This window comes from Nannospalax galili, unplaced genomic scaffold (genome assembly GCF_000622305.1).
Source record: "Nannospalax galili isolate Female #2095 unplaced genomic scaffold, S.galili_v1.0 scaffold1895, whole genome shotgun sequence".
NCBI lineage: Eukaryota > Metazoa > Chordata > Mammalia > Rodentia > Spalacidae > Nannospalax > Nannospalax galili.
Genome location: NW_008336020.1, coordinates 338,254 through 360,479, shown reverse-complemented (window position 1 = coordinate 360,479; position 22,226 = coordinate 338,254). Strand labels below are relative to the sequence as shown.

The 22,226-nt window shown below is 49.1% G+C and overlaps 1 protein-coding gene across 2 annotated transcripts; it reads left to right on the top strand.

The window, feature by feature from the left end:
- Window positions 1-3,409: 3,409 nt before the first annotated feature.
- Window positions 3,410-6,458, top strand: Nkx2-1 (NK2 homeobox 1). Of its 2 annotated transcripts, XM_008830818.2 has the most exons (4): window positions 3,411-3,486; window positions 3,963-4,107; window positions 4,207-4,592; window positions 5,493-6,458. In XM_008830818.2, the coding sequence occupies exons 2-4, from the start codon at window positions 3,968-3,970 to the stop codon at window positions 6,236-6,238; spliced, it is 1,272 nt and encodes a 423-aa protein (XP_008829040.1). In that variant the 5' UTR covers window positions 3,411-3,486; window positions 3,963-3,967; the 3' UTR covers window positions 6,239-6,458. The 2 variants fall into 2 exon arrangements, with proteins under 2 accessions (XP_008829041.1, XP_008829040.1); XM_008830819.2 differs by lacking the exon at window positions 3,963-4,107 and having other exon boundaries at window positions 3,410-3,486.
- The last annotated feature ends 15,768 nt before the right edge of the window (window positions 6,459-22,226 follow it).

Here is a 22,226-nt window from a genome sequence, read left to right as displayed (position 1 = left end):
GCATGGTGGAAGCTCACATATTGGAAGGTAGGAAAGCCAGGTCTCAAACCCAAAGGCTTCTGATTTTTACTCAAGTGCTTAGTCCACTGTTGGGAGTACTGGGAGATAGGAAAATGGAAAAGCACCCCAAACCCCACTTCATTACAGTCCCTTCTTTCTCAATTGGATATTGCAGCAACATTTGTCACAACGTAATTGCATCTTACTGGATTGATTTAGTGTTGATATGGAAGCTCCATGGGGGGTGAACTGCATCTAGATTGTTGAAAGCTGGATTTTCTGACCTAGCCCAGTGCCCAATATAGCCTGGGCTCAGTAATATTTTTGACTAAATCATGAATTGCAATAAAAAAATCTTGGAACAGAATAATATTGGCAGAAAACATGGTGCCCTAGGGAAGTGTGAACACCATGAGACTCAGAGAAAAGCAGGCTGAGCAGAAGTAGGGGACAGCACTCTCCTCAATAGCCCACTGTGTGAAGCTCCTGATCTTTCAAGAAGACACTGGAGGGAAAGAAGGGCGTTAGTCTCCCAGGTGTGCTGCAAAGGCTAGAGACTAGTCCATTCCTGTAGGACTGGGCCTGCACCTGTGTCTCTGCAGCCAGCCTAGCTTTGTGGTTGAGATTCAGCTGGACCAGGGAAAGCCCCATGATGACTCGGCTTTGCCCTACCGGCCACCTGGCTAACTCATCTAGAGTGTTAGTCATAGTGTAAAGGAAGACCCCACAGCTATGAAAAGCAAACTAGATTTCCAAGTATTAACCAACAGCTGGGGGTGTGGGGGCTGGTTTAACACCGGTGACCCCTGTTCAAGGTGAGTCAGAGGGGTAACCCAAGAAGAAAGCATGCTCTTCAGTTAGAAAGAGGTGTTGGGGCCAGGAAAGCAAGAGGCCTGTACTTGGACGAGTTTTTGTGCTACATGGCGGTGGAATATTCAGTCTTATTCTTAGTGCCCGCGGGTGCCAGGAAAAGAATGCAGGATGGTGGGTGTTTGTGAAGGGGGCCGGAGTGGGCGAAGAGCTGTGGGGTCTGGGCAGCAGGTCTAGAGTGGATCGGGTGCTGGTGCTCCGCAGAAGTGCTCCTGTTCCATGAGGCTGAAGTTGAGCCCCACTTTACCGGGGAGAGGATGAAACAGAGCTGCTGTCTGGGGCTGCCTCCTGGCCTCAAACCCAGACTCCAATTCAGCACCCTACCCAAACCTCACACACGCGCTACCTGCTGATGGCAGGGGAGCGGCCCTAGGGATTGGAGAGCTCAGACTCGGGAGGTTCACACTCGGCCAAACTGGAGCCCGCAGGGCCGCCGGCCACGTGCTCCTGTAATGAAGGCCCAGACTGTACACTCTGGAAAATTTACAAAACCTTTCACTCAAGTCCGGCCCCTGAAGAGGCAGAGGATATAGTCAGGAGAGTAACTACAGAAATCTCCACTCCGGCAATAAGCTTACATTTTTACCCAAAGTTTGGATGTATTAAAATGTGCCCGATCTTACTTAAATTTCTTTAAAAAACAGAGATGGAAGGAGAGGGATGATCAGTTACTTCAAAATAAGACCCCTTTTGCGACCCAGGCGAGTCTGGGTGGTGCCTTCAGATGAGCGCGGCGGTTGGCTTTGCCTGCTCTTTCCTGTGGTTCCCTGGATCCAGTGCCCCCCCCCCGCGCGCCCAGCTCTCTAGACACATTGACCAAAGTGCAGTTGATGGGGTCTGAGTTCATCCTGAGAGCGCCCCCCACAGAAGTCCCTGGAAAAGAGGAGCACTGAGCTCTGCTTCGAACTTGTCTTTTGCAAATCAAGACCCGGCGCAGCTCCGGGCTTAAGTCAGGGTTGCTGCCCCAAAGCCGCAGTGGGGGCCCCCACGAAAATGCGAGCCCAAATGGGAGACCAGAGGTGCATCAGAGCCTCCCCTCCCTTCGAGACGGAGGTAGGTGGTGGGGAAAGCTAATGTTAGTACAGCCGTTGGCTTTGTGTTGAGGGAGTAGAGAGCTCTCTTCGAGGATTGAAATCTTAAAAAGCAAATAAAACAACTTTCCATACGATAATTGCTATTAATGGAAAAGGAGTCTACCCTGCTGAATTAAGTAGCTCAAAACTGCCTGTTCATTATCAGCAGTTCTCTCACTACACGATGAGGAAAGAAAATGTGAAAACAAAAACTAAAATCCAGATGCGTCCTTGACTGGCCGAAGTGTCTCCGAGGCACCTGCAGGACCGGGAAGCCCTCCGCCTTCCCAGCCTCTAGCGCGCCAAGGAAGCTCAAACAGCCCCAAAGAAAGAAAAACAAAAGCAAACAACGACCAAAACGTTTAAATTCCAAGGAAGAAAATGGGAAGTGGTCTCAAAAGCTACAACATGCACCGGTAGGCTGGGCGTCCCACTAGGCTGCGGGTCCCGGCCTGGAACCAGCAACACAACTGGCGCCCCAGCCCCGCTGGGCAGCGCAGCCCACAGCTCCCCCTCGCCAGGCGCCCAAGGACCCTCAAGGCTCCGGGGCTCACACTTGAAGCCTGGGAACGCGCAGACAGGAAACCCACTTCCTCCTAAGCAGTTTCTTGCTCGCTGGATGAGAGGCGCCCAATTGAAGCAGAATGATCCTCATCTACTAATATCCAGCGTGGCCACAAAGCGACTGGCCATTTACGCCGCCACTTTAGACAAAGATATTTGGTTATTCCCGGGGAAAGCAAGTGCACTTTTGCATGGCTCAGCTCCGGGAGGAGGCGAGCCTCAGCCCAGCCTACCGCCCCCTGGGTATTTCGCCTCCTCCCGGACAGCGGGTTCCACCCGGGTTCAGGCTCAGTTCCACTCCGCAAGGGACCTGCGGGCACTCAGGCGGCTTCCTGCCGGGGCCCTGCCTGAAGCATCAGAGGGGAACACAGCGGAGCCCTGGGTTGGGGTACTAGGACTAGGATGTCCTCGGGAAGTCTTCACCAGCCCCAGAACCCGGAATATCCAGGCCATGGGCAAGGGTCAGGGCCACCAGGTTTGTTCAACAAATGGGACAACTTCAGTGGACTCTCACGTTAATTCCCCGCATTCTTGTCCTCCCAGCTCAGAAGGCCAGTGGTGTTCTTGCCTGGGCCGGCAAAAGGGGTGGAGAAACGGAGCGGAGGGGTGGGGGGGGGACTGGGGGGCTGGCCCGCTATGAAGCCAGGAACTGGGGGAGGGGGGTGCGGGGATCCGTGACAGCCTCCCGGAGGCAGTCGTTCCCTTACTCAGCTCCCCCTCCGCCCGCCGGGATTCTCTTGGGCGAGGGGAAAGGGGGCGGGGAGCAGAGGTGTCCCTCTGACGGCGGCAGAAGAGGCAGACAGACTGACAGACACACAGACCAACAGTACGGCCCCAGGGTTCGTCCCCAGACTAGCACGCTCGTTTGGTGGCGACTGGGGCTCGGCGCGCGGCGAAGCCCGATGTGGTCCGGAGGCAGTGGGAAGGCGCGGGGCTGGGAGGCCGCAGCGGGAGGGAGGAGCAGCCCCATCAGGCTCAGGTGAAAGCCCTTACCCCGTCGCTCTGCCCCCTCTCCCCCAAGACCAGTCCCTGACCCGGGAACCCCGACCGAAATGGAATGCGGTTCCACTTTGTAACTCCTCAAGTTGGTTGCAAAGCAGCATTCACCTTCCTTCCTCCTCACCATCCCTCCTCCTAGCTTACTCTCTAACCCACCTCTTGCCCTCCCGCTCGCCGTCGCCTCCTCCCTTTCCTCCCCTACCTCCTCCCCGCGCGCCGCCAGCACCCCACAAAAATGGGGGTGGGGGTGTCCAGGGGAGGGGGGGGAGTAATGCTTTGGGGCTTCGTCTCTCTCTCTCTCTCTCTCTCTCTCTCTCTCTCTCTCTCTCTCTCTCTCTCTCCTCTCTCAGACCTAAAAATCCTGACAAGTGAAACTTAAAGGTGTTTACCTTGTCATCAGCATGTAAGCTAATTATCTCGGGCAAGATGTAGGCTTCTATTGTCTTGTTGCTTTAGCGCTTATGCCCCGCCTCTGGTGGCTGCCTAAAACCTGGCGCCGGGCTAAAACAAACGCGAGGCAGCCCCCGAGCCTCCACTCAAGCCAATTAAGGCGGACTCGGTCCACTCCGTTACGTGTACATCCAACAAGATCGGCGTTAAGGTAACACCAGAATATTTGGCAAGGGGGAAAAAAAAAAGTAGCGAGGCTTCGCCTTCCCCCTCTCCCTTTTTTTTTTCCTCCTCTTCCTTCCTCCTCCAGCCGACGCCGAATCATGTCGATGAGTCCAAAGCACACGACTCCGTTCTCAGTGTCTGACATCTTGAGTCCCCTGGAGGAAAGCTACAAGAAAGTGGGCATGGAGGGCGGCGGCCTCGGGGCTCCGCTAACCGCGTACAGACAGGGCCAGGCGGCCCCGCCGGCCGCGACCATGCAGCAGCACGCCGTGGGGCACCACGGCGCCGTCACAGCCGCCTACCACATGACGGCGGCGGGGGTGCCCCAGCTCTCGCACTCAGCTGTGGGGGGCTACTGCAACGGCAACCTGGGCAACATGAGCGAACTGCCGCCTTACCAGGACACCATGCGAAACAGCGCTTCGGGCCCCGGATGGTACGGCGCCAACCCAGACCCGCGCTTCCCCGCCAGTAAGTGAGGCCGCCCCACCGCGGGGCTGCGGGCTGGGCACGGGAGGCGCGCCGAGTGTCGCCCGCAAGGTGCGGCGCCCGCCGGCTGCGCACTACATCCTTGTGGGCAGCCGGGCAGCGGCGCCTGGGAGTTGGGGCTGGAGCTGGGGATTTGTGCCCCTGCCGGGTTAGGGTTTCAAGAGGCACTTGGTAGCGCTGGGGTCCTGAGGACAGGTGCTCACACCTCCAAGCACCACCAACCCGCAGCTCTGCTCTGCGCAGAGGACCTCAGGGAACCGAGGGCGGCCAGCCGGGAGCAGAGGGCTCTGGGCCCGCAGAGCTTGGAAAGCCGAGGCCTGGCCTGGAAGGCGACCGCTCGGCTGGGACGCGCTGGAGCGCCGGGTCCAGCACTTGGGGCAGGACGGGAGGGCGGACAGCTATGAGGAAGCTCTAAAAGGGCCGAATAGCTGTCTTCCTAGGGGCCAACAGGAGAGAAGGCAAGAGGCAGGCTTCTAGGGGCTGGAGCTTTCGGAAGTGAAAACTCCCTTCTCCTAACCTCCCAAAGTTGGGGTCTTCCGTCAACCTGAACTCTCCCCATCTGTGGGCTTCCAACCGGGCTTGGACACCGAGGGAGATGAGGCACTCTTTCCCCACTGCACATTTTGGGTCCAAAGAGGCTCTGAAAACCGAAGAAGGGTAGGCAGGGTTGAAGCTGGGGGAGCTCTCCCTTACGCTCTTCGACAGCACTGCCTGGGCCAGGCACTAGCGACCCCAGCCAGCTGGGCCGCGCTCTTGGGAGGAGCTTTAGGCGGCCTAGGTGAGGAGGATGCCGTCCAGGGCTGGGGCGGGCGGGCCAAGGGCGCGGAAAGAAGGCTTGGCCTGGCCCGGCCCTGGCCGACGCTGTGCGTTTGTCGCTTGCAGTCTCCCGCTTCATGGGCCCGGCGAGCGGCATGAACATGAGCGGCATGGGCGGCCTGGGCTCGCTGGGGGACGTGAGCAAGAACATGGCCCCGCTGCCTAGTGCGCCCCGCCGGAAGCGCCGGGTGCTCTTCTCCCAGGCGCAGGTGTACGAGCTGGAGCGACGCTTCAAGCAACAGAAGTACCTGTCGGCTCCCGAACGCGAGCACCTGGCCAGCATGATCCACCTGACACCCACGCAGGTCAAGATCTGGTTCCAGAACCATCGCTACAAAATGAAGCGTCAGGCCAAGGACAAGGCGGCACAGCAGCAACTGCAGCAGGACAGCGGCGGCGGCGGCGGCGGCGGCGGGGGTGCGGGATGCCCGCAGCAGCAGCAGGCTCAACAGCAGTCGCCACGCCGGGTGGCCGTGCCTGTCCTGGTGAAAGACGGCAAACCCTGTCAGGCAGGCGCCCCGGCGTCGGGAGCCACCAGCCTACAAGGCCACGCACAGCAGCAGGCTCAGCAGCAGGCTCAGGCTGCCCAGGCGGCTGCAGCAGCTATCTCAGTGGGCAGCGGCGGCGCGGGTTTGGGCGCGCACCCGGGTCACCAGCCTGGCAGCGCAGGTCAGTCTCCGGACCTGGCGCACCACGCCGCCAGCCCCGCAGCACTGCAGGGCCAAGTCTCCAGCCTGTCCCATCTGAACTCCTCGGGCTCGGACTATGGCACCATGTCCTGCTCCACCTTGCTATATGGTCGGACCTGGTGAGAGGACGTGGAGCCGACCCTAGCCCAGCGCGCTGCCTCTTCGCTTTCCCTCTGCCCGCCACAAAGACCACCATTCACCTGCTGCTCCACGCTCTTCTACTTTTCTTAAGAACCTGTTCAAATTAAACCAAGGAAAAGTACACAAAGACCAAACTGCTGGACATCTCCTCTTCACCACGACTACCACCTTTCCTTCCTTCCTTCCTTCCTTCCTTCCTTCCTTCCTTCCTTCCTCCAGAACCTGTAACAGTGCATGAAGTAGAACAAGTCATTAACAAACGGTCCCTCCACTCTTCCTCCTCCTTTCTCCTCATTTCCCTTCCCCTTTCCTCCTTCCTTCCTTCCTTCCTTCCTTCCTTCCTTCCTCCTTCCTCCTTCCTTCCGTCCTTCCTTCCTTCCTTCCTCCTTCCTTCCTCCTCCTCCCTCCCTCCTTCCTCCTTCCTTCCTTCCTCTTTCCTTTTCTTCCTCCTCCTCTTCCTCCTCTTCTCTTTCCTCTTCCTCCTCTTCCTCTTCTTTTTTCTCCTCCTTCCTTCTTCCTTTTCTCTTTCTTATGTAAATTTTGTGAATTTTTTAAAACATCAAAAGAAAATAAAAATAGCCAAGCAAATTCAATCCTTCATGGATTCTTTAAACAGAGAAAGACATAGAAAGAACAAATTTGAGGGTGTCTTTACAGTGATGCAAATGGGTTCCTATGCTTGGGTGGGGCACAGTTTTGGAGCTGAGAGGACTATAAAGACAAATGGAACTCTTCCCTCTGGGTCCACTCTGCCTGCAAAGAGAACTTGCTTGTAAATACCAGGATATTTTTCCCCAGGGGAGAGGACAGGACCTGGGGAGAGGAAAGATTCTTCAATATACCCACTTGAAATTGACACAAAGGAAGTGCCCCTCCCCCATGCCCTCTGGCCTTATAGGTCCAGTTCAGGATGGCCCCTCAGAAAATGGTTTTAGGTTTGATGTGAACTTGTAGCTGTAAAATGCTGTCAAAAGTTGGACTAAATGCCTAGTTTTTAGTAATCTGTATATTTTGTTGTAAAAAGAAACCCACTCTCAGTCCCCAGCCCCTCACATTTTTTAAGGGCATTGACAAACCTGTGTATATTATTTTGCAGTTTGGTATTTGCAGAGTCAGTCTTTTTTTTTTCTGTTGTAACTTATGTAGATATTTGGCTTAAATATAGTTCCTAAGAAGCTTCTAATAAATTATACAAATTTAAAAAAATTCTTTTTCTGATTAAAAACCTTTCTTTTTGTTTGGTTTTGATTTGGCTTTAACTGGATTGGGGGGGCAGGGATTGAGAGGGCTCAGCATTGGGCCTGATGGGGTCCAAATTGTTTGTGTTTGAGCTTCAAGGATTCTGACCTAGCTAAGGAAGCCAGGCCCAGAGTTTCTGTCCTATAGAAGAGAGAATTTTGTTCGGCCTTGGGCTTGAGTGGAACCAAATCTTGGGTAATCCTGAGAGTCTTTGATAGAAAAGATAAAACTAAACTACTTCTCTAGGAGGGGGAAGTAAAGGAAGAAGGGGAGAAAATAGAAAACAAAAAAATGAAGGACTCATGCATGTTCTTACACATCTGAGATAATATTTGAAAACTTGGGGCAGGCCTTCCATCTGAAACAGCCCTAAAGGAGCTATCATCTTTAGTGAAAGGATTGCTTCTGTACATTTGAAACGCGAACCTATATTTCTACTTCCCATCCAACCTCTTCACAGTTAGAATATGGTTGGCCAGGCCACTGTTTTCAGAAATGAAATGGTTCTGGGTTTTATTTCAATGCTCTAAAGCAAGATCTCTGCTCAGGGATCTGCAGTGCCCCTCTACCCTGGACCCTCCTCCCTGGTTTCTCAGGGCTGCTCTGTCTGTTTGCTGGACTGCAGGGCCAGCCCAAGGACACCTCTGGCAGGACCCTGGGGGCTGAGGTTTCACTCTGTTTTCAGCACTTCCTGTCTCTGGGCTCCTCAGTCTTTGTAACAAGGAATCTTCTTCCTACTTCCAGCTTTCCACCCTCTTCCCCCAAGCAAAATCAAAATAATTTTAAACACCTTTTAATCTCTGATTCCCCCAATCTCCTTCTTAGATGTATGTGAATTGGGGAAACTATTGAGGTTATGGTGGGGGTGGAAGCCAGTGGTGGAAGAAGTGATTTAAAACAGAGAGAAAAACTAATTCCTTGGATGAGCTGTTTCTGAGTCACCCCTGATAAACCTGCAGAGAAGGCAGCCCAGTAGGCTGTGGGCAGGTGGCCCTCGGGTCCCACATGTTCTCTGTTCCTGGAAGGCAGCTGATTCACTACTGGCGAGGACTCGCTCCCCTACAGATGTTCAACTTTATTCTTTTTTCTTCTCTCCTTTCTCTTCTTTCCGTCCTATTCTGTTTCCCACTTTTCTTGGATCTCTACTGCACCTTCACCCAGCTTTTTTTTTTTTTTTTTTTAAAGTCTGTCAAGAAACTCCCACCTTGAACCCAGAGCATTTTTCATGGACTTTCTGGGGACTTTTACCCTGAGGTGCCGATAGAATTCAGTTAGCCTGAGCTTTCTTTCTCTGAAGCCCAGTCCTGCCTACAGGCTTCTTATATCTTGAAAGTAATCTGATATTGAGAAAGAATGATTGCTTGGGTCCAGGGAGTGACCAGGATGTGTGTGTGTGGGGGGGGTAGGAGCTCTCAGCAGATGTCATATTTTGGAAAAACGAAACCAGGAAAGTTTAAAGTTTTTTTTTTTTTTTCTTTTTAATGGGCATAAATGGTCCCAGAACACACCACCGGCAGGCTGTTCCGGGCAGCTGGGTACTGCAGCTGCTATTTGGCTCTAAGGTCTGGATTCAGTCAGCCTCAGCACAAACCTGGACCCGGCACTGCTGGCTGGCCGGCTCTAGGCACCACCTTGCCGGCCTCCCAGTCGCAGTTTTACTGTCTGTAGCACTCTCTCGGTCTCACCATCATTGCACTGGATGGAGTTTCTATCAAATACATTATTCTCCAGCCGGTTTAGTCTGAAATCTGTTTACTTGTCCCCGGAATAGGTGAATCCCACGAGTTCTGTGGCTTGGTGGTACAGACAGGGCTTTAGCGGCTCCTAGCCGTCAATCATTCCTGTTCCTCCAGTTCCTCCCTAGGGGACCTGTCTCAGCTGTGGAAGCAGCCTTGAGAAGCGGACTTACAAGTCTCTTCAGGGAAATAGGTGCATGCTGGGCTCAGGGCAAGAGCTTTCCACAGCTTGGGAACACCCCCCACCAATACAACCCGTCAGCATCTGGAAGCGGACTGCGGTCCCTGCCTTAGGTGTCCAACAACTCAGGCCTAGGTCGGTTCTGGCGTCCAGGATGAGAAATAAGCATTTTGAGGGCACCACTGGCATTGAGGTCTTTGAAGAGAAAAACTTCACCACTGAGGGGGTAGAACAGTTGATTTACAGTTTCCCTAGAAACTGCCCCTTCCGAAGCACCCCATCCAACCCCAGACCGTCTTGGCTCCAGCAGTGGGGGGGATTTTGAAGAAAGCATCCCCCGCTTTGCTTCTCTCCCCCACCTCACCCCAACCCTGCCATGCAAACACGAGGACTTTCTCGAGAGCCCTGGAGAGCCGCTCTAGTGGCGTCGGGGCCTGAAACCCCAGGCTTGGCTTGTTTGATGTTTAGCATCCCAAAGCGGCTCCCCACCCCCGCCCCAGCCTGGGAACCCCGAGCTGTGGGGCCGGAGAGGAAAGGAAGCAGTTCTCTCAGCTGGCAGGCGGTGGACTGGGCTGGGCTCAGAGAAGCAGCGAAAAATCCGCAACAGATGTGCCGGGAGCAGGGGAGGAAGGGATCCGGGGTTGCTGCCGCCACCCTTAAGACTCAGATGCGGTCCTCAAAGCCAGGAGGTGGGTGAGGAAAGAAATGTCCTCAGCACCCAGGTGGACACCGGGGATAAGGTACTGGGTGGAAATAGTTGCGGGCCTACGAAAGAAAGGCAAGACAGGCAGGATGCAGTTGGGGAGAATTATTCTGAGGCCCCCCCTTTCCCCCCCCCGCATTAACCAGCACTAGATGCCCGGCGCGCTCCTGAGATTGCTCTTCCTGCCACTGCTTAGGGTTTGCTTGGTCTTTCACCGGGAAAGACTTGGGAGTCATCCAAGAAATTTGAAATCCTCCCGGGCTGGACCCTGGGAGCTCCCGTGACAGTCCTCGGATCTGACCTCCATAGTCTTTGATTTTGAGAGCCTAGGAAGATTCTCAGACTTCGCGCGCTGCCGGGGCGTCTGGGCTCCGTGAGCTGCGGTCTCAAGGCACAAGTGCACAAAAGGTAGCACGAGTCTCTTCTCTGGCGAGCCAAGATAAGAGGAAATGAGAGCGAGGTTTTCTGACTTCCAACTCATTAGGGACCAGGTAAGGTCAATGCTTTCTCTATTATGTCTTTATCTTAAAAGCTGGTCAATTTAAGATAAGGGAGAAAAAAAAATCAAGAATCTGTGTGAACTGTGCTGATAAAGACTGACCCCTTTTCTTGAGCTAAAGCAAGCCGGGCAGACATTCATTTTCTATAAACAAGAGAGTTGTGAGATGCTGCCTTGAATTCTGATCGGAGGTCTCCAGCCTCCCCAGACATAGCTTCCCCTCCCCATCCCCACCCCCACCCCAGTTATTAGAGTTAAGAAGAGTGAGCAGGCGATTTTGTTTGTGGAGAACTAGGAAGCCCATTGGGAAATGTAAATCCAAGAGTATATGATTCCTAGGCTGCTGGCTTGTTTCAAACAGTTACTTTTAAAACGAAAAGCTATGGTATTGGGAAGGATGAGGAGGATGTTTTCCTTGCTCAGATCTCCTTTAAGAGACACCCGAAACCACCCTCATCTGGTCCTCTCAGCCTAGACGGCTAGTGTGTGCTTCCTTGAATGGTTTTGTGTCTGAGGCTTCGACTTTCCCCGCTGGGGTCCAGTTTGGGAATCTGCCTCAACTTGGAGCACAGAAAGTTTTCTGGTGTCTCTTCAGTGAGTGCCTTCTGGAAGGCGTAACTTCTCTCTAGTCACACTCTCCTGCAAGTTTGTCCAATCAAGTGTATTGTTATGGATGAAAATAACTTATGTGTTTTATTGAAGGGGTGGGCTGAGGATTGCATGAACTCTCATTCCCACTCTATACAGTGGCATTTCTGAACTTTCTTTTGAGAATATCTTCAAGGATGGGAGGAAGAGCAGGCTCGGCAAGGGCAGCACAGCCTCTGCCTCATCTAAAGCCATAGCTGAAGTGGCCAGCTGCATTTCTGATAGTGACCTAATGTCACTTGGAGGCTTCCTAGGTGCCATCCTGGGCTTCCATCCCTCTCCTTTGATAGTGTGTCCCCTTTTATTTCTGCTTCCTGAACATTTGTTCTCCTTGTTGTCATGAGTTGTTACGAAGTTTTGCAAAGGGCAACATTTTCCTGTTTTATTTCTTTTCACTGTTGACAAGACATTGCAATATGCACTCATCACTGCTGTGCCTTGCTTGGAAGATAAATAAAACATAAACACAAATGTTGCCAAAACTAGGACTCAGTAAAGTGAACTCGTCTCTCCAACATAATAGTCACATCTATTTCTACCTGCTCTCTGTGTGGGTATAGATTTGTGTACAGCTTCTATGTGTATAGAAGTACATACATATATGTCTCATACACGTGTATTCATTTTATGGATCTTTTAGAAATTCTTTAAAAATTCAAATATAGAAATGTGTTTTACAGAATACATTAGTTAGATGCAAGAAAGCTGAATATATTCACTATTTCAACTAAGACATCACACAAAACTGAGTTTCCCTTAATGATGATCACACAAAAGTTTTGCTTATTTTAAATTGGAAGCCATTCCTTGTCATATGACACTCTTGGAGTGTTAAATTGTGCTTGGAGAAATACCAAAATTTGTTCTCAAGGTACCCAAAGACACAATTGTGTATGAGACTTTTTGTGGCAATCTATAACAAAAATTGTTGTCTTAGATTGTCTACACATAGCCTGGGTAGTAAGAATACTACCCAGCTAACAAAACTAAAACAAGACAGGGAGGAAGTGTTTTCTCTCTTCATTTATACAAAATGACTGCTTAATCTTGGCCTTCACATGGTAGTGGAAATAAGAGAGTGCATCTGTGTGTTGTTGGGCAGCAAGAAAACAGACTAGCTGCTCCTTACCCTCATCTTGCACATTCTAGGAAATCTTGTCTTTAATAGTTGGACCTCAGCTGTCAGTAGCAGAGTCTGTTGCTGGGGTGCTAAACATTCCATTTCTAGGGTTTTGAGTGAGTTATTGCTGTTAAACTCATTTCGGTAATACATGAGATTGTCTAGCCATGAGAAGTGTCCTTGGATACTTTCTCCATGTTGCTATATTCTGAAGCTATTCTGTAGAAAATCTTCCCAAACAGGACCATCACCACCTCTCTTCAATGTCTACTTCCCCAAGATGTTGCTCAAAGGTGTCCAAAGTTCTAAAAAAATATCCATAAATAAAAAATGGGTTTATTTGGCCTGCATGTGCTGTTTACCTGATCTCCCTAGTACACATACTGCATGCAGTGTACATACAGATGTTATCTGTGAATTATCAGGACAAGAAGAGGGCTTCAAGCAGGTTCCTCTGAGCTGAATGCTCACTATGCCCTAATGTAGGAAACCCAGATAATATTTAATGAGCTGACTGCTGCCTAGTTCAGAAAATTAAAGTCATAGGTACATCCTGAGAACCAGGCTTCTAAACAGGCTTGAGAGGCAGGCTTCTTCAGAGGAGACTCTGAAGACCCAGAGGATTCAAAGTCCCTCTAGGCCTGGCCACTCGGTGGTACCTCCTGGTCTGCAGGCCTGGGTGGGGACTATGTGAGGTGGGAGGGCTGAGCTGTGACAGCTTCCTCCTCCTCCACGGTGACTTTGCTTTAGAAAGAATTGTAACCCTGAGCCACAAGCAAGCAGAGCACACACCCCCTAGAAGTTGTGGCCAGCTCATCACTACCCATCCACCTGCAGTGTTAACTGGATGTTGATTGCTGTTCCCTGGCAGTACTGCTGAGGCTGGGGCCAGGGTGCTTTATTTTACATCTACATTTGGTAGGACAGGTAAAGCTCAGATCTTTTCTGCGCATTCACAAAGCCTATCCGCTTCATACTGAAATCAAATCGGGAAACCTTTTGGAAATATTTTTAAGCTGATTCCCCCTATAATGCAGCTCTAGATGGGATAAAGAGAAAACCTCTGAGATTTATAGTAGTTGAGAAGCACCTAGACATCAAGCTTCCTGAATGAACCCTTTCTAACAATGGCAATGCCACGAAAGCATAGAATTAGTTGTTTAAAAAAATTTGACATGGCTAACCACTCAGATTCTATTAGCTGTGTGACTCTGAAAGTTGGGGGTTATGGTTATGTACTTTTACTAGAAAAGTAGTAGAGGAAAGGGGGCTGGAAAGGAGGGGAGCAGAGAGGAGAGGAGAGGAACACTTGTGCCTGGTGAAAGTGTGAGACTCTGTCTACAGTTGTGACAGCTGAGACATGCTGGTTGCAGTGAGCCAAAATGTTAGGGTGGGGCATATCAATGCTGGGGTGGGGTGTGTGCAGCTTAAGGGTTAACATTGATGGAGCAGGCTGGGAGGTGGCTGGGAGGCCCTGTGTGTATGATGTGTGAGCTTTGGGCCAGCAACACAATGGTACCGTAATTATCTGGCTGAAACATGTTCAAATGGCAAAAAGTTGCAAAACAGATCGACCTTCCAGAGAAGACAGGGAGCTGGTTACAGAGGTCTGCAGCCATCATCCTTTTTTCAATACATTTTAAACAAGAGGATCTAGTGAGTGATTCTGATTCAATACACATAATCAGTTTGCAAGTCTTATTTCCATTTGAAAACAGGGCCATTTGCAATCATAAGAGCCGGACAGGCTGAAAGCTGCAGAAATCTGCTGCGTTACCAGCAGATGAGAGGTGACAGAACCTGTAGGCAAGCTCTAAATATTTTCTTCTAGCCTCAGACCTGTGTTTCTTGTGTTCCTTTAGTCCTAATGTAGCCTAAGTGAAATATTCCTGTTGAATATATCTTAATTGCTTTAAAACTGGGACTATGATGACTGGGGAGGGGAATATGTCCAGAAAAATGTCCAGAAAGCTACCAGAGAAACCATGTTGATTGTCCTGCTTAACAGTCATGTAATAAAGAATATGCTGAGGGAAAGATTTGATGACTTAAAAAGGTGCTGTCTAGGGCTGAAGTTTGCAGGCCTGAGCGATACATCCCTGTACTTTGTGTGTGGGATTCATAGGGTGGCTTGGGACATAGGAGCACAGCCTTAAAGAAAGCTCAGCCACAAAGATCAAGTCATGGGGGACCTTTGAGGTCTTGCAGTTCCAAATTGGTTGTCAGGAGTCTCTATGAAAAGTATGGGCACTTGAAAACTGCTTTATTGCCTTCTAGTGGAAACTTGATTTCTGGAACCAAGCAAGCAACTGTCTGTAGCCTTCGCAGTCTGTCCCACAGGCTTCCTCCCACCCGTCTGTGGTCCTTGCTGCAGTCCCAAGCCCGCAGCCTCACTTACACAGTCTCACCAAGCCTTCAAACTGCCCCACTCCAGTTGGTGATTCTCCAGTCAGTGCGCATGCTTGCTGACTAGACCACCAACCCCTCCTGGAAACTACACTTGTTTCCCTGGTGTGTGGGACAGTAGAAGCAATTCTGAACTCCTGAATACACAAATTTTAGTTCACTAGGTTAGGGCAGTGATACAAAAATTTAACCTGAAGGGATTAAAAAAATTTTTTTGAACAAAGTTTTTAAGAAAACCCAAATCAAAGCCACTGCTGTTTCTCTGATTAATTTTTGAAACACATTCAATCTCTTTTCAGATGTCTAACTTTTTAACTGAAACTCAATCTAATAATAGTATACACTTAATTTAAGTCTATTTAATTTTTATTTCAAATGGGGGCAAGTGTATTTTCAAATGTCTTTGCAAAGTGTACTGTCTCTGGGAAGATCTCGGGAGAATGGATAGAAGGCGGTGGGGGGGGCTATTCTAGGATTCTGTGCAGCTCCTGGTGTTCTTTGATATTTTTACAAAACTATTCTAAAGTCAGCTGAGGTGGCACATGCCTTTAATCCAGCATTGAGGAGGCAGAGGCAGGCAGTTATCAGTGAGACTGAGGCCAGCCTGGCCTACATAGCAAGTTCCAGGCCAGCTGGAGCTACAGGGAGACCCTATCCCAAAAAGATGAAAAGAAAAACTATTCTAAAAACAGAACAAAACAACAACAACAAAAGCATTCCAGTATTCTGTTTAACAGATAATAATACAGACCACAAGGATCTAAAAACATTACCCCCAAAACTCTTAATTTTTTTCTCCCTACAACCTATCCTGTGGGTAAGCTCCAGTTGACTAGAGGGGTGGTCCATCTTGGGAGGAGGGATGGGGAGAGAGGTAAGGCCTTTCCCAGCCAGACCTGTCCAGGCCCCCTAGGATAGAGCTCCTACAAGTGACAGGAGACCAGAGTCAGGCTGGGACCAGCAGGACCTAGACTAGGCTTGGCTGGGTAGACAGTAAGTGGTGTACAAGAACTTGGTGCCCTAGAGCAGCAGAGCCAGCACAAGCTCCCTAAGCAGGAAGTTTCAGCTACCCAACAGCTTCACAGGGATATAGTGACCACATGGAGACTTCTGGAAGTGGTGATAGATTTGTGTTCATCCCCTCACATCCTCTTGGGCCAAAAATACACAGGATCAGAACTGCTAGGCCACAACTTTACATGTGTATCCATCCAGAGGGAAGGAACCTCAGCCTGCCTTCTCTGGAGGCCTCCCATTAGGTCCCAAAGATCATCTGCAGAAGCACCTCAATTCTTGTATTCATAGCCAGATGTGACTCTGTCGTCAATTTATTTGTTCCCTCATTCTCCCTTATCTTCCATTTCTTCATTTCAATGCCTTTTACTTGCTTTCTTACCCAATTCTAGACTCATAGCTTCAGTCTTACTTTACAGGCAATTCAGTGTCATTTTCTTAATGCCAGTACTAAACGGAAAAGCAGATAAAGCAGATAGGCTAAACTGTAAAGAATGAAAGCCAGTAAAGTCCATGGGGGAGGCCATTTGAAGAGTAAGAAGACCAAAGAGTAGCCAAGATCTACCTGTCAGGGCACTGGCAAGAGAAAGGATAGCGGAGGCAAAAAGAACTCTCCCCCTGGAGAAATTCAATTAATGCTAGCAAACAGGGAGGGCCAGCCCGCCTCCACAGAAAGCAAGCCCAGGCTGCTCCAGCATAGAGGAAAACCTTCTGTGTATAGTAAGTAGTCAGTCTCTGAGATAAAAGGCAAATCTAGAAAACACTGCCAGGGTTTAGATATGGCTTAAATTAAATAGTTCCCAGGGCGCAGCCCCAAGTCCACCCACCCCCACAAGTCTATCTTGCTACTTCCACCTGGCTACCTCTGGGCTCTAAGGAGGTACAAACTCCAGGCAAACCTGGAATCAGAGAATGCAGTTATGGAGAGAGAAAATAGTAGCTTCTGGAAACTTCCACAGAAGCAGACAAAACTCTTTTCTTTGGGACAGGTGTTTCCCTGGCTGAGAGAAGAGTCTTGGAAAGCCATAATTCTTTTTGCTTTCCCCACCATGGACGTTGGACCGCGCGCCCCTTTAGTCTCTGCCTTAAGCGAGGCATCCTGTGAACGGGCGTCCCAGCTGCCTAGGAACAGGGTGGGACTTTGGCTGGGACTTGGAGAAGATCCCAGCACGGCCACCTCCACTTTGGCGGTCTGCGCTTTCTAAGATGACAGATGGGTGTGGAGAGCGCGATGCTTTACCCTGGATCCCAATCCCTCAGAATGTGTGCTTTGGCAGAGGCCGCGCCCCCCCTAAAACAAAAACCAAAAGACACTTCTCTGGGGTCAGCTGGCTCCGTTGGGTGCTCACAGCGTCGGAGATCAGCGACCACAGCGCTGGAGGAGGCTGGGGCCCTGGGCCAGCGGTTCTACACTTTGGGAAGGAAGTCCTTACCCCACCTCAGCCCTTCAGGGTTTCCCTTCAGCCCCTGGAGCACCCAGACCCTGCTATTTTAAGGGTTACCCTCGCAGTGGTGTATTTTAACTGAATCACAACCTTTAAAAAAACAAAACAAAACAGCATGACACTGGCTGTGCTTAGTAAGGACATCCTCTGGGTGGTGACCACCGAAGTGCACATTTGAGATGCTTCTGGGGCTGTGAAGGGCAGGCTCCCTCTGCCCTGACCCGGCCGGGTGGGTGAGGTCTCCGGGAGGGATGGCGGTGAGCACCTACGGGTGTAGGACTGAGCGCCGCGGTCGAGGCGGCAGCGGGTGGGCACCTCCGCTCAGCTCCAGCGGCCAGCGGTAGCGCGCATCCTGAGCTGCAGCCGGCGGGGTGGCGGCTCCACCGTCCGGCCTTTCGAGGGAGAAAGAACAGGGCTCCGGGCGAGATCAGTGGGTCAGGTGCTGACGCCGGAGTGCTTCGTCCTAAATTTACCTCTAGCTTTGCCTCCCGGGTTCCTAGTCTCTGATATTTCACAGGCAAAGATTTCCATCTTTGGGGCGAGTTTGTTTCAACTCTCCTAAACTCAGAAACGGAGTCTTCAAAAGTCTTAATGTGTGTGTTTATTTTTTTCTAGCGTTTAAATGAATGCGAAGCCACGGATCGAATCCTGTCACTCATTTGGGGTTAGCCTCCCCCGATATTTCACACGGAAAACAAAACTTGGGTCCCCCTTATTTGTACTTGTCCTTAACCTTTACAGCAACCGCTGTAGATGCGGCTCTGTCCATTCTCTAATAGATTTTACCGGGGACTGGTGACAGAGAACTGATTTCTTTTCTATTAGGGTTTAGCACATCTTTGTTGAAGGCCTGTAGAAAGACCAGGGATTAGATTTGCATCTCTTAGACGCCCTGTGTGGTCTTTGTGAGAAGCTTGTAACTGTTAAAAATGACTTGTTAGGAAGCGTGTGGGCTCTCATCGCTCTCCTTTTGACAGAACGATTGTGAAATTCAGATTGGCCCTGTAGGATTTAGCCTGCAGATTCCACCGGAACCCTAAGCAATTAGACCCTAATCTCACTGCAATCATATTTGAGTTAGGATTTGTTGCACTTTGTTTACTTCAATTAAAAGCAGTGGAATAATTTTTTTCAGCTTTTAAAGTGAAATCTCCAGGAATAAAACCTCAGGACTGCTTAGAAACGGCTTTGGTAGCGGTGGGGATTTTTCTCGTGTGGCTTGCTCCTAGCCCTCTGGCCCGTCCCCTCCCCCATTTAAATTATTCTTTCTTCTCCCGTGGCTCGCTAACTCCACGATCTTCTTCCCTGGGGTTGGATTCGGGTCGCCGGCGACCGACCGCGTCGAGATGACTCCTAGCGGAGAGAGGCGCCCTTGCTCTGGGAGCGCCCGCCAGGTCTCCATCAGGGCACCTCCCTCCCGCGGCCACGTGGGACTCCCCATCCGGGCGCGCCAGGCTGCTCCCGGGATAGGCTCGGGGCAGGGGCACCCACCCAGCGTCGCATCGGTCCTCTTGCGGGGGAGCAGGCCACCGTCCACCTGGCAAGGGAAGGTAGAGGCCGCTGGCTCAGTCCGACTTCCGCGAGCGTGGTGGGCGGCTGGGCTGCCCCGGGGTCCACTACGGCATTGCCTTGGGTTTAGCTTCTGGCCTGAGCACTGTTAGCTTGCACCGGTGGACGAGCTGTGGCCTCCCTCCTGGTCTGGCTCACCGCCGGTACTGGCCGGCTTCTGGCCTCGGTCTTCTAGGAGCCAGCTACCCTCAAACTCAGAGCGCATAGCTGGCCTCTTTCGGCTCCGGAGGCCCAAAGCCAGGCCTCTGTGGGTGATCTCTTTGATCAACCGGAGGAGGGCTTGTCACCCAACTCCAGGATCTCAGCCAGTTAGCCGCTAAGCAGTTCCAAGGGTTGCCGGCAGGTACTGTCAAGTTGGCAGCCCGGGAGAACTGAGGCAAGCTCATTACCTACGCTTGTTTATCTAGTGAGAGCATCACTTTCGTTTGCTAGGAACATCTCTTCATTTGGAAGACACAACAATGACCCTGAGTTAGCATTTCTTTCGTTTTGATTCATGACTTACTGCTCCTACTTGAGTTTGATTACCTTTCCTAAATTACTGCTTCAGCTTTCTTAGTTAATATTGAAGAAACAGCCAACCCAGAATGTAAACAAGAGGACATTTTCACAAGGAGGACTTCAGTGCCATTTATTTTTGATGGGGGAAGAGGAACACATCAGTTTTTAAGCTACGTAACTTTTAAATAGTGCTTTCATGGTCATTTGGCCCAGAGAGGATATTTTTAATTTTTTCTTTGTATTTAATTCCACAAGAATAAAGAGAAAGCCATTCTGCAGTCTAACTCCTGTGATTGTCACTGAAATTCTTTAAGTGGGGGAGAATGTATTTTGCTGATATTAAGTACTGCATAAGTGTAGAGCAATATTAACTGATTTAAGCAAGTAATGCTTTCTCAAATCTACTTAAAATAGGCCATTTATTCAGATAATTGTTATTGTTAGTTATTATTAACTTCGTTGAGAATTTTTAAGAATCCAAAAGAATACACAAGAACATTTCTGAGCTGGTGTGCAGTTTCAGGGAAGTGAGGCTGTAGTAATGATCTCTTTGAGACCTACCAGAAGTCTTGATCTACAGATTGAGGATCCCTGCTTTCAACCAATTCTGCATATAGTTTTGTGCACTCTTTCATTTGTGAATAGGATCTGTACCAAAACCCTAGAGTGACCATGACAATTGGGTAATCATACACAAGGCATCTTTGCTAATGGAGAGATTCTGAAAATACATTTCTAGTGAATACACAGATAACAGTGAGAGTGAAAGGGTCAGGTGCCACAAATCATAGATTACTCTGCCAAGGGTTGCCAGCCATCTGAGGTTTGGAAGGACATTGATTCTCAGAATACTCTCCTCCGTTTGTGATTTCACTTACTTGACCCTACTTCTGTCATTAAAAAGCTGGCAGGCACAATCAAGGGCAAGCAGGTTGGCTACCTACCCTTCTGGCAGCCCTCCAATAGTCCCATTTAGCTGCCAGGAGACATAGAGAGGAGTGAATCACTTGTGCAATCCCACGGTAGCATCTAGAAGGTACCAGGAAAACTTCAGTGGCAGCTTTCAGGTCCAACAGTCAACCCTGTTTCCTACATCTTCCACCTCAAATGTGGATCAAATTCCTGGGGGAATTCAATCCTGAGAAGGACAGGGAAGGGATCATCAGAAGTGACTGAGATGCAGTCCTCAAGCAGCTCCCCTGGTAGGAAGGTCTTAAGATCTTCCTTCAGAGTCTCAGTTTGAAAAGTACCACAAATAAAAGCAGGATTTTTATTACTGATGAGGAGCAAACTCCAGGAATTGTCCATTATCAGATAGTAGGGGAAAAAAATCAAGTGCCATCAATGAAATTTCATTCATGTAACCTGAACAAATTTCTGGCTTTTAGCATTTGCTTTAATAAGGTTTTATTTTTTTCTAAATCCATAAAAGATTAGGTACTCAACTTTCAGAGAAACATGAAATTGGGATGATATAAAAGCGTTTTTTCGACCTCAGATTGAAACAAGCAAGTATTTGGCACACCAGGCATATTGTAAAAACAAAATACATTTCTCTCCAATATCAGTGCTCTGTTCATGAGGCTACACAATCCAGGAGTGAACCATGAAAGAGAGCTATGGGTGAGATGAGATAGCTTGGACCCATGCTCCTGAGGATAAGCGCTTTTCACATACTCTCCTTTTGGAAATGGTTTTGAGGTCTAAAATGGGCTATTATCACCGAAGGTGAGGCTGTAACTCACTAGTAGGTACCAAGAAAATTCTCTTAGGCTCCTCTAAAGTTTTCTTCAGGGTACTTTCTTGTATGAGAGGCCTTTTAACACTTTTGAACAGAAAAGAAAGGTAAATTCACTGAAGTGTGAGTGTTCAGGAAGGCTAGTAAAATGTATTTTTCAAAGAATACTGTACTCTATTAGGGAGGTTTCCAGATGTGAAACATAAAAAACTCCCAAATTAATGTTCCAAAATTATATTACCATATCTGTGTATTCTTAAAGAATAGAGATAGACATTAGTCATCTACATTACCAAAGGGGGAAAATATTTTAAAACCAGATGACAGATTTGTGCCTTATAATTTAAACAGTACTGAATGATGAACAATTTTCCAAGTTCATTAAGTGGAAAGAAGAGAAGATGTCTGTAAAAGTGAATAAAAAGACTTTATCATACAAATATGCCTAACCCCCATTTTCTTAGCTGATAATACAAATCATTACTTTCTCTAAGAGTCATTTCAATGTAATAAATTCATTTTAGAGCCTTAATGCAACCAACACCCATGTCCTTTTAAAACTATAAAGAACTTCCAAATGGCTCCACCCAAATTGAAGGCATCGACCTAATTTTCTTGCTTATTAAGTTATAACAGTGAAATTCATGGTCAAGAACATTTTCCATTTTGACTGATACTCCCTCCCAGAGCAGTTTTTCTTTCAGGAGAAGAGAGAACAAATGGAAAGAAGGAAAGTCTATGTCTATATGATTTAGGCAGTCACATCCCACATTCTTAACTTAAAGCTGTAAAACAACCACATGGTTTTTCTCTTCTAAGTGTCTGCTATTAGGTAGGATCTTGTACAGTGCCTGATACAATATTTACTAAACAAATACTTTCTTACTCAATTTGTGAAATGCTTTAGTGATTGCCCTTTTAATCCTTCCTGATATGCAAAATATGAAGACAAGGAAGTACTATTGGTATGTTCTTTTTGTATTAACAAAACAGTTAAAATTCTAGATAGTTTTGATAAAAATGTCAGAAAAAAAGGCCTCATTCTTTCCTAGTTAGTAAGGAAGAAATCTGATGTTTTCCTATTCAATTAAGACTGTGTGGACTGATGCTGTATTGTTTTCAACAAATACAAAGTCCCAGATGCAACACGAAATGAATTTAAAGAAGAAAT

Bases quoted from the DNA above. Each gene is read 5' to 3' on its own strand.
- Nkx2-1 (XM_008830818.2), top strand. From the start codon at position 3,968: ATGCCCCGCCTCTGGTGGCTGCCTAAAACCTGGCGCCGGGCTAAAACA. The intron at 4,108-4,206 runs GTAACACCAGAA...TTCCTCCTCCAG, and splicing joins CCAACAAGATCGGCGTTAAG to CCGACGCCGAATCATGTCGA. The intron at 4,593-5,492 runs GTAAGTGAGGCC...TGTCGCTTGCAG, and splicing joins AGACCCGCGCTTCCCCGCCA to TCTCCCGCTTCATGGGCCCG.